The following is a 10918-nucleotide window of genomic DNA, read 5'->3' as shown; positions in this document are numbered from 1 at the left end:
TCATAAAGTCTCCATTGTTTAAAGTTTAATGAGCCTTTTGGACTTCATTTCAACAGACACGTATCACAAATATTGGCAGGCATGAACTCGGAGGCAGCAGCCGATACAATATACATTTAAATAATACAAAACGCACGTTCATTCACACGTCTGCACATGCACACTGAGCACATACATGCGGAGGTAAACGGGGGGTTTCATAAGGTGTGACTTTAGGACAGGACTATGGCGCTACTGTCTGATGGTTACATAAAAACTCATATTCCCAGTAGTACCCATCGCATTTAGGATGAATGGATTGAAAAATTATAAGGAATGTTTTCCCAGACCGAGTAGGAACCCTGCTCATTTTTTAAGAGATCTAAACTTAAGGAGGATTGCACACTACTATGAAACTTGAGAACAAGCAACAGATGAAACATCTTCTAAAATATTTAGAGAAAAGGTCAGAATGGAGGCGGATCTGGGTAACGTTGGGTCCATGTTTACATCAGTGAAAGGAAAAAAAAATACAGGAAAATAGCTGAATCCTGAGTTATTCATTTTAAGGGCATTTCCAAAGAACATGAGTGCGGGTAAGAAATTAGGAGTTGATCTGGGAAAATGTAACAAAGTCACTATTTGGATATGAAGTCAAACAGTTCTACTTCTGTATTCCCATCATTTGACAGGCATTTCAGTAATCAGCACTAAGTGATGTTCCTTCTCTATATCTAAACCAAACATGGAAATGAATGGTGGGAAAGCTTTCCTTAATGACAACACACAAAAGCTGCTACAATACAAATGAGCTGATATGTAAATGTGACTCAGCATTAAATGTTGCTGTTTACCAGAGCTACAGAGCTGAAAAAGCAACATCTAGTCACAGAATCATTTTTAGGAAATTGACTGCAGTTTGTGTCTTCACTGTTGCGTTGCAGTGTTACGATTGATGTTGTGTTGGGTTTTTGAATTTACTACCGGCTCTCCTGAGCAAAGGGGAAAACGGCCGGCATGAAAATATGACTATGGGTTCATCGGATCACAGTTTTTACATAAAAGTTATAATGTGCAGCACAATCCAATTGGTTTTATATCTTGCTGTCGCTAATGGATTGCTTACTGCAGCTTTAGAACAGCGTTACATTAGTAACAATGTTGGGTGAAGCTGTTTTAGTTCACACACTATCAGGGCCTGCATTTGGCAAAACCAGAGATATTTCCAACCACCCGAATTTGTCTTCTTTGTAAATGAGGGAAAAGTTTAATATCCTTCTTTCAGCCAGCTGATGGCAGTGCACAGCTATAGGTGGAGGAGGGGCAGCAGCGCTGCATTATTCTATGTTTCATACAGTCGTGGAAACCTTTTGGTTACTCCACCATTTTCTTTGGCTTTCTGAGAAGGACTTTAATCTGCAGGAACAGTGTGATGGACAAACTGAATCTGAAATAAAAAGTTAAGAGTTCTGGATCTAACACTTCTTTAGCATCTGATAACTGCAAAGGGTTAACACCGTTTGATAACAAAATAGAAGCATAAATAATTCACATATCATTTACAATACCTTTACAATTATAGCAGAATCCTCTAAATTAAAACAAACACGTTGTCCTGAAGCAAGAAAAAAAAAAACAATCCAAAAGAAAACAGATTTTGTTCCTGGCTGTTTTTCCACATGCATTACTTAAATAAGAAGACTTTTGGCCTGAGTGGATAAATAATGGTCCTCTGTACCTAACATTCACAGTTAAACACAGCCTCAGTGTGCTCAACAACAAAGCCAATGGGGGAAAAAAAGCTGATCTTAATGTGCTTTAGGTGTTCCTGCTCCACAGACTCGGTCTACAGTAAACTCACATACACTCAAAGCTACCCGCTGATCAAGCAACCCAATTTCTTCTGGCTACCACAGATGCGTCTCCCGAATCTCTGAGATGATGGTATTAGCTTTTTTAAGCGCCTGAGGGGAAAATAAACAAAACAGGCGAAAGAAGATGGTTAAATTGCTGACCTAAAAAAAAAGTATTTGGTGTTTGTTATTTATTCAAAAGCAGCATCCTTCAGTTTTACCTCGAGCATCTGAGCGACCTCGGTGCGCTGCTGCGCGGTTTCCTGCGACTCGATGAGCAGCTCCTGCAGCAGCGGCTGCTTATAGAGCTGACCCACCAGCTCGCTCTGCAGATGCTCCTTCACATGATTCACCAGGAAATGCATCACTGTCTTGGGCACGCTGCACACGCACACACACCCCCACACACAGAGCCAAGAAAGTTTCAAAAGTTAGAGAGTGACAATCAACAACAGCAGAATGCAGCGACCGACTCAGAGGGACAGTGGGAGCCCTCTGGCGTTCTGGGTGTGTCCCAGTCAAATCGAACCTGTCTTGGATGCCTTTTCGAACAATCAGGAAGTAGCACTTGATGAGTCGCTGGATGACCTCGCAGTCCCGCTGCTCCTTCGCGCTCAGTTTGCGGGATGCGGGCATTGCCTGGCAGATAGGACGCGACGTGAAACTTTATGCCGTGCGCGATCAATTAAATCCTAAACGTTTTGCGCTTCTAATGATCCCATCACTCACCGTGTCAAGGAGGTTAATGGCTTGGCTTTTACTCGGACTGCCAAACCCCACGGCTGGAGTTCTCTCCTCACTAACCTTCTCGTTCTTCCACCGCTTCCCTCCATCAGTGGCGTCAGCCTGAGAGCAGGAATGCAACAAAGGCAATGGGCAAAAAAAGCAATTTCACCGAGTGTGAATCTCACATCGTATAACACTTGGATGTGAAACATACAGATTGCGGCTTCGTCGAGCGCAGCGCCTGCTGTTTGATTTGTCAGGATGAGTGAGAGACATGAAGGTTTGCTGTAGGACACAAACAAACAAATTGTACCTGCTGACTGTTGACGGATGCCGAGACCTGCGCTGCATCTGTAAAGTCCGGATGCTTTGTGTTGATATAAGCGAGCTCTATGGCCACTAAATTGTGCACCTGACACACAAAAACAGAACAAAATGGCTCAAAATGTCTGTAAGATTTTGTTGTTTCCCATAATTAATAGAAGTCCAATAATCAATCAGACTGAGATCAGATTCTGGCAATTTTCCTCCTGATCAGCAGATCAAATACAGAGAATTCAGAATAATTTTTTGCAATATATTTCTCGTTTGTAAATGAGACCTTGGATCTCGATGAGTATGTAACTATGTAAATAAAGGTCAAACAAGAGAAAAAATCTGATATAAATTAGGTACAAATGTTTAGTTCCATAAATTTGAAGCATATTGTACTTGCATTGTCAACTTAAAACCACAACTTTGGTCATAGACTGGCAGCATACTGATTTCTCCTCCTGTTTTATTGTTCTTAGAGAAAGAAACCTGGAATGGGTAGGTCAAAAAGACAACTGGAAACTGATCTCAGCCAAAAAAAAAGCTTTTTGTTGGCAGCAGTTAACCCAGAATTATAACAGTGAAGCTGCGGATTACCATTTCATTCGTGATTGGCAAGCGCTTCCTCAATAATCCAGTCACAACTTCCACAATGGAATCATGCAGTTTGGGAAATCGTAGAAGCTCCTTTAATACACACAGAGGCACACTCTAATTAAATAAACCACTGATGCATGAAAGTTGAAGTGGATAACATTCTCTTGACTAACCTGAGTGCTAAAGGAGGAGCAGTGCTGGATGATCCTCTGCAGCTCTTCATGAACCAGCTCGACACAGCGCAGGCTGGGCTCCTCCAGACGCTTAATTTGCCTCTTTACCAGCAACTCGAAGGACACCTCAGGCACAAAAAGTGCAGGTCTTGGACCCTGCAAGGTAACAGCAGTACAATTATTTATCTGCTCTCCGCCCCGAAACGAAAAGAATGAACAGCCACAGACGCTCACCGTAGCGTTGCGGATGGCGGTGAGGATATCCAGATCGGTCAGTCCTCCCAGCGGGTCGATGGACTGCAGGGTGCGGCCGAAAGTCTCGTGGAATATGTAACAGATCCGAGCTCCACCGCAGCTGCAGGGGAGATGGGTTCAGTTGTGAGTGTGAGTTAGCTGTGATAATTGAGCCCAAATTAGATGCAGTCAACCCAAAAAATGAAGGTCAATATTTGCTCTCGACACGTTCAAGTGCATTAATCGCCTGCTGGTGAGAGAGCTGAAGAGCTGGACAGTCCCAAAAGAAGAAGCTTAAAACTCTTCAGTTTACACTCTGATACACTCTGAAGGCATAAGATCGCAATCCAGGGACCGGCCTGCTAACTTCTGCAAAAACTGCTAAAAACTTCTCCTTTTAATGCATGTCAATCATTTTATCAATGAGTGGTTAATATAAGCTCTCATATTGATACATTTCTCGTTTATTTAATCTCGTACTGCTCTAATATTTGCAGAGTTTAGTTGACACCATTCTCCTTAAAAAATAAAAAAGGCCTCCTATATTAAGATTCACATTCAGGAAATGTGAATCATGTAGCATTGCAATTAATTATTTTTTTAGTAACTGATTATTCTGACAATTCTGCATCCATTTCATTAAATATCTTGGACTTTTAATGCAACACTAGAAATACATGAAAAGAGGCAGATAAACATATAATTAGCTTGATTTTTTAAATAAAAAAATGTATTTAATTCACAAAATAAACATTGTATTGCCTAAAATGCAATCATATAGTTTTCCTTTAGTGTACTAGAACCATGTGAAGCTAAAACTGCCTCTTGAGGAGTTTTGGGTAAAACATATTTTCAGGCAAAAGTGTTTTTATCTTAAATTCAATATATATATATATATATATATATATATATATATATATATATATATATATATATATATATATATATACAGTACAGACCAAACGTTTGGACACAACTGTGTGTGCAAACTTTTGGTCTGTACTCAATACAGACCAAAAGTTTGGACACACCTTCTCATTGAATTCAATGAGAAGGTGTGTCCAAACTTTTGGTCTGTACTGTGTATATATATATATATATATATATATATATATATATATATATATATATATATATATATATATATATATACTGTGTATATATACATGCTTAATGGGATTAAGCATTTTGCTTAATCCCATTTCCTAAAAAAGTGGTGAAGAAGAAGAGGAAAAAAAGGCTTTATGTTAGAAAAGTGAAACTGAAGATGCACACGATATAAGCAGAAGTTCAAACAATACGTTAAAGAAAGAAGCACACATAAGCAAGTTTAAGCCGTCTCCATAACTTCACAGAAATGTCAGCCGTATCTCTTCAAGCTACTAATACCTTCAGGCTATTATGGTAGTTCAGTTCAGGCAATGAAACTGAAAACAATTTTACTGACATAAAATAAGGAAGATTAATGCTTAGGTACCATTCTCAGATTTTGTATATATACAGTATATATATATATATATATATATATATATATATATATATATATATATATATATATATATATATATATATATATGTATATATATATATATATATACACAGTATATATATATATGTATATGTATATATATATATACTGTGTGTATATATATATATATATATATATATATATATATATATATATATATATATACATATATATATATATATACACACAGTATATTGTACAGTCTACACTGATCTGAATGTGTTTATTTTAAGCAAACAACATTTTTGAATGTGTTTACTCCAGTTAATGATTAATCAATTACATTAGTTAACGATTATTTCAATAAATGCCTACTCACAATTAAACCTTTTTTTTCAACCCTTGTATCGTGCAGCAATCACCTTGTCTGTATAGTTATGTTCACCCCCATCAAGAACTCATGAATAATTTTGACAACTATTTTATTAATTAAGTTATTCAGCTAGTCTGAATGTGAAAAAACAGAGAGTTTTTTAAGCATACTATTTTTCTCTTTGTTGGAGTTTTCACTGCTCAAATCCAGTCTTTTCCTTGACATTTTAAATGCACCACTGACACAGATGGCTTGTTTATTAAAGTCAAACGTTTGTGTAGGAAAAACTATCCCCACCGGATCAGTGAGGCGCCTCGACAATAACAAACCCCGGATCACCAGTGAAGGAACTGCTTAAGATAAAGTGAGGTTTCAGGAAGAGAGGCAGGAAATTACTGAGAAGTGCACAAAAACAACCAAAAGTCCAGATTAGACAAGCAAGGAGGTATTCGGGTAAATGCCCAGGGGCAAGCTTCAGCAAACAATGTAAGAGATGTGATCAGGGATCAAGAAGAAAAGCAGGTTTCAAGCTGAAGGAGAATTAGAATGATATAGGTCTGGACAGAGCCAGTGAACTGAATCTACTCTTCAGTGGGTCAGGTTCATGAACGAGCTCTGCCTTCTCCTCAAATGCCATCGATCCAATTTTCTGTTACACCTCAGCTAGTTACACCTTAGCCCCATCAACTGAACTACATTAAATTTTGTTAAAATTTTAAACAGGGAACCATGAATGTAGAATATTACATACTAACTTGAGGTTACCCCATTTGCACATTTTCTTTTTTAAAAACTGTGGTGTTTAGATAAAAATAAGCACATTATAAAAAAAAGGTTTAAAACGTGTTTAATGTAAATGATTTTTAAAAAGTAAGTCTTCAACGCATACTTTTTTTGTTGACTTTTTTAACTGCAAGAATAGCTTGAGATATAGAGTCGATTCTGTAAAAATCATGCACATGTTTTGATTCTGATCAAAACATTTTCTTTGGTGTGGAAGCTGAAAGAGAGAGGAGGTACTCACAGCTCGGACGTTTGGATGTGCCTGGCTGTTCCCTCGATGGTGTTGCAATAATCACTGGCAAACTTGGTGACAATTTGCAGCAAAGTGGCGCTGTGATCCTCCACCGGCTGACCGTAGCTGTTGAGCTGTGCTTGGTACTGGGAACTCAGCACTGTCACCCTGGTTTTGAGGTCTGGCAGGCAGTCCCGGATGTGGTGCATGAGCAGCCTGCTGAGAGTTTTGGCCAGATAGCGTGAGCCAGCCCGTGAGGCGAGCGAGGGGTAGTGGCGCTGCAGGAAAGCCTGTTCGTCTTTCATCGAGTCCTGCAGGCTCTTCTGGGTGTTGATGTCATGCTGGCTCCTAGAAGGAGTAAGGAGGGACATCACTGATTAAGTCAAGTTTATTTGTGTAGCACATTTGACATTTTGTCAAATGCCAACATGAAAGTCAACAAACAAATATCCATCAAATGTATTGATCAATGTTCAAGTTATTATGAATCAAACACACTCTAAGCAGGTCTTGATGTAAAAAAAACCCCTCAGTTTTCAGGAGTTTTTTAGAAATCTGTTCCAGATTAATGAATGATAAAAACTGAATGCTGCTTCTCCATAACCAAAAGATTACACGAGTGGTCTGGAAAAATCTGTGATCAGAATCACACATCTTTAACGCATTTTGATACTTAACCATTCAGTGATTTATAAGCTAACAGAGGTATTCTAATGTCTATTCTCTGAGCTACAGGGAGCAAATGTAAAGACTTTAAAACTGTAGTGATGTGCTCTATCTTCCTGGTTTTAGAGAGAATGAAAACGAAACAACACTATCAAACTTAAATTAATTAAATTCCAAACCTGTTTACCACCCCGATAATCCCAAGCCGGATGGGAATGACTCGACCCAGAAGGACTTCTAGAGCATCGGTTCCAGCGTCCATCAGGTCCAGTTTGCTAACAACAAGCAGTGTCCGACGACCTGACAGATTAAAAAAAAACAACAACAAAAAAAAAAAACAACAGAAGTCAAGATCACAGCTCACAGGCAGAGTAGTACAGAACATATCAAGACTGCAATGTATATAATAAAATAGAACATTTAAACTGATACAGATAGCCTGATTTCCAATCACTGCACAGATTCCAAGAACAATCTAATAGCCTCTGAGAAGACATATATATGCACTACATCTACTGATCCATCAACTCTTCAAAATGCACTGAGGGCAACACTTCTTTTTAAAGTAATTGCTGAAGGCCTGAACGTTGACAACTGTACACACTAACCACCTTAAAAACTGAAATCTTCCTGCATAGTTAATCATTTAAAAAGCACTCAATCCTGATTACTTGTGGACAGTATGAGCCATGAGAAAGAAAACAAGATGTCTTACCATCTGGATCAACCTCACGAGCCAGTTTGAGCGCATCGGAGGTGGCCAAGTCTGAGTTAGCCGGGGACACTGCAAGAATAAGGGAGTTTGGATTGGAGATGAAGGACAGGATCATTTCTTGGACTTGAGCTTCAATGTCTTCAGGTTGGTCCCCAACAGGAACCTGGAGTGGCCACAATAGAGAGTTGACATATGTTAAAATATTCAAAGCACACAAGACAAACTGAGCAGAGTTTCTGACTTCACTATAGGCATTTTTTTAAGGAAAAACAAATGGCGGCTGAGTTTACCTTGGTGATTCCTGGTAAGTCAACCAGAGTCAAATTAAGAACATTGGGGGAAAAAATCTTCAGATTTATGGCTTCAGGACTGATTCCCTGGAAAACAAGGAATGTGTATCAAACAATATCAAAACAGAAAAAGCAAATATTACTTTCTGATCCAATTTCAAGAAATCTTTATACCTTATTATCACCCGTGCCTCGGTTTGTCTCTGATTCAATCTCCTTACGGATTTCCTGAAAATCTGTAAAGATCTGCGAAATGTATGCCAGAAAAACATGTGTTATGCATTAAACTTAACTTATGACACATAACCAAGGAAACGCTTACCTGACTGCAAAGAAAAGCATACCTGATTCTTGGAGTGCAAGAAAGTACCCCACTCTTCAGCTTTAATCCCTGAACAAAAGATGAGGTTCTTTTAACAGAATGCAAATAAGACAAAGCGTAGGTTACAATATTTTAAAAAATAACACCAATGCGCTGTTTGAGTTGAATACTGCACAATGAGTGAAAGATGTAATAAAACACTGAATGAAGCTTAATACAGACAAGCCCATGCGGATTAAATATACAGAGACCTGGGTAGCTGTTTTGAGCATTTTGCTTAATCCCATTTCCTAAAAAAGTGGTGAAGAAGAAGAGGAAAAAAAGGCTTTATGTTAGAAAAGTGAAACTGAAGACGCACACGATATAAGCAGAAGTTCAAACAATACGTTAAAGGAAGAAGCACACATAAGCAAGTTTAAGCCGTCTCTTCACAGAAATGTCAGCCGTATCTCTTCAAGCTACTAATAGCTTCAGGCTATTATGGTAGTTCAGTTCAGGCAATTAAACTGAAAACAATTTTACTGACATAAAATAAGGAAGATTAATGCTTAGGTACCATTCTCAGATTTTAGTCTTTCCTTCAGAGGAGGGACATTAACCAGCTGCAAGACAAGGGGACGTCTTGTGACTATTCCTGATCCTCGAGGCAAGAAATCTCGTCCAACCAGGCTCTCCAACACTGAGCTTTTCCCACTGCTCTGTTGTAGGGAAAAAATGAGTGTAAATACATCCACATACACTGATACGCCTAAATTAATGTGTAACTCCTTGCCTTTGGAAGTAAACTAAAAAGTACAATTTACCTGTGTATTAATCTCAGGATAAAAATAGCTGTTCTGTAAAGGCCTCAAACATTTTTTGGGGGGAACATTAGTGAACAAACAGCATGAAAAAGACAAAGGAGTATACCAGAAAGGCTAGGAATAAAGTTCTGGACAGGCCTGTAGCAGAGTTAGCATATAAAACAAGATCCATAGCTATGAACAAGCCACAGAACCCTGTTCAATCAATCGGTCTACCATTTTAAATTTAAATAATACACACAGACTTGTGAGAAATTCAAGATGTACCAAAGCTTCTCAAATGCACTTTAGAGTCCAAGGTTGCTTTTTCTCCAGCTACCTGCCCTGCAGAATACACTGAAAAGGACACTTTAGTTTCTGATTACCCATTTTATTGACTAACCTGAGATCCAACCACAACTATTTGAGGAAGCTGTATGATTTCTGCCCCCACGGTCAGGAAGACCTCCTGCAGCCGGTTGATAGTGGGAATCAGAGTCTCCATCCTTCAAAAGGACTGGGAACTCTTCCTAATTTGAGAAAACCTTGTTAGAAATAATAGAAAGTCCACCTGTATCATAAGTGCAAATGTCAGTGATTTTTATAATCTATATGTACAGCAAAAGCTGTATTTTGCCATCAATACAAAATGGCAAAATACATTTTGAATAAAGTGAAAGGAACGGCTTGCTTCGCTCCAGGAAGAAGTGGTCCTGATGATAGGGGAGAAACGCCCCAATCCCAAACCGACAGCAATCCTCTCACGTTACACACAACCTAAGCCTTGATTTACAAATATAAAATCGGACTACATGTTGTAGGTAGCATAACGTACCCTCGGTATTATTACACTGCAACAAATGGTCGCAACACTGGCCGAGGGAGTCGATATTACGCTAACCCCAGCTGGCTAAAGGCAGGAAGTGTATGATGAGCGATTTGCTAATGCTAGTTTAGCCGTCAAAACAACCGTTGTTACCGCTTACCTTCCTGTAGTTTAATAAATATTCTTAATTTATCCAACTTGTCGGATTCTCATGCTTAATATAAAGAGCCGAGTGTCAAAAAAGAAACATTTTTCTTCGGACCGACATCCACAATTAGCAGTGAAATGAACAAACTGTCCCTCAACGTCAGAGGCGGTACCATAGAACTATTCATAAATATGATTGGTCAGAAAACTGACATCACGAGTTCTCCTGACGTGGGATTGGTTGGAAGAAAATTCAACCGCTAGGTGCCATCTTTTGAAATCCTTCTCTAAACATTTTTTAATTTTAAAAAAAGGATCTAACATTTATAAAAAAAAATTTGAAAATAAAGATTATTCCACATAGTTGTCCCCTATTATGACCTCTTCTAAGAGTCTTAAAATAATACAATAAATAAATAAATAAATAAATAAATAAATAA

The 10918-nt window shown here is 38.5% G+C and overlaps 1 protein-coding gene across 2 annotated transcripts; it reads right to left on the bottom strand.

Annotated features, from left to right (window-relative positions):
* Positions 1-8: 8 nt before the first annotated feature.
* On the bottom strand, positions 9-10641 carry LOC102234804 (dynamin-1-like protein). Of its 2 annotated transcripts, XM_005808489.2 has the most exons (18): positions 10492-10641; positions 9909-10035; positions 9280-9421; positions 8975-9013; positions 8746-8792; positions 8576-8647; positions 8402-8488; positions 8112-8274; positions 7576-7696; positions 6740-7078; positions 3875-3995; positions 3641-3796; positions 3468-3557; positions 2872-2970; positions 2562-2678; positions 2362-2471; positions 2054-2213; positions 9-1943 (listed from the first exon to the last, which is right to left on the bottom strand). In XM_005808489.2, exons 2-18 carry the CDS (start codon positions 10008-10010, stop codon positions 1887-1889), a joined length of 2022 nt encoding a protein of 673 aa, XP_005808546.1. In that variant the 5' UTR covers positions 10011-10035; positions 10492-10641; the 3' UTR covers positions 9-1886. The 2 variants fall into 2 exon arrangements, with proteins under 2 accessions (XP_005808546.1, XP_023200078.1); XM_023344310.1 differs by lacking the exon at positions 8975-9013.
* Between the last annotated feature and the right edge of the window lie 277 nt (positions 10642-10918).

This window comes from Xiphophorus maculatus, chromosome 12 (assembly GCF_002775205.1).
Source record: "Xiphophorus maculatus strain JP 163 A chromosome 12, X_maculatus-5.0-male, whole genome shotgun sequence".
NCBI lineage: Eukaryota > Metazoa > Chordata > Actinopteri > Cyprinodontiformes > Poeciliidae > Xiphophorus > Xiphophorus maculatus.
Note: the sequence above shows the minus strand (reverse complement) of the source record. Positions and strands in the feature narration are given on the sequence as shown.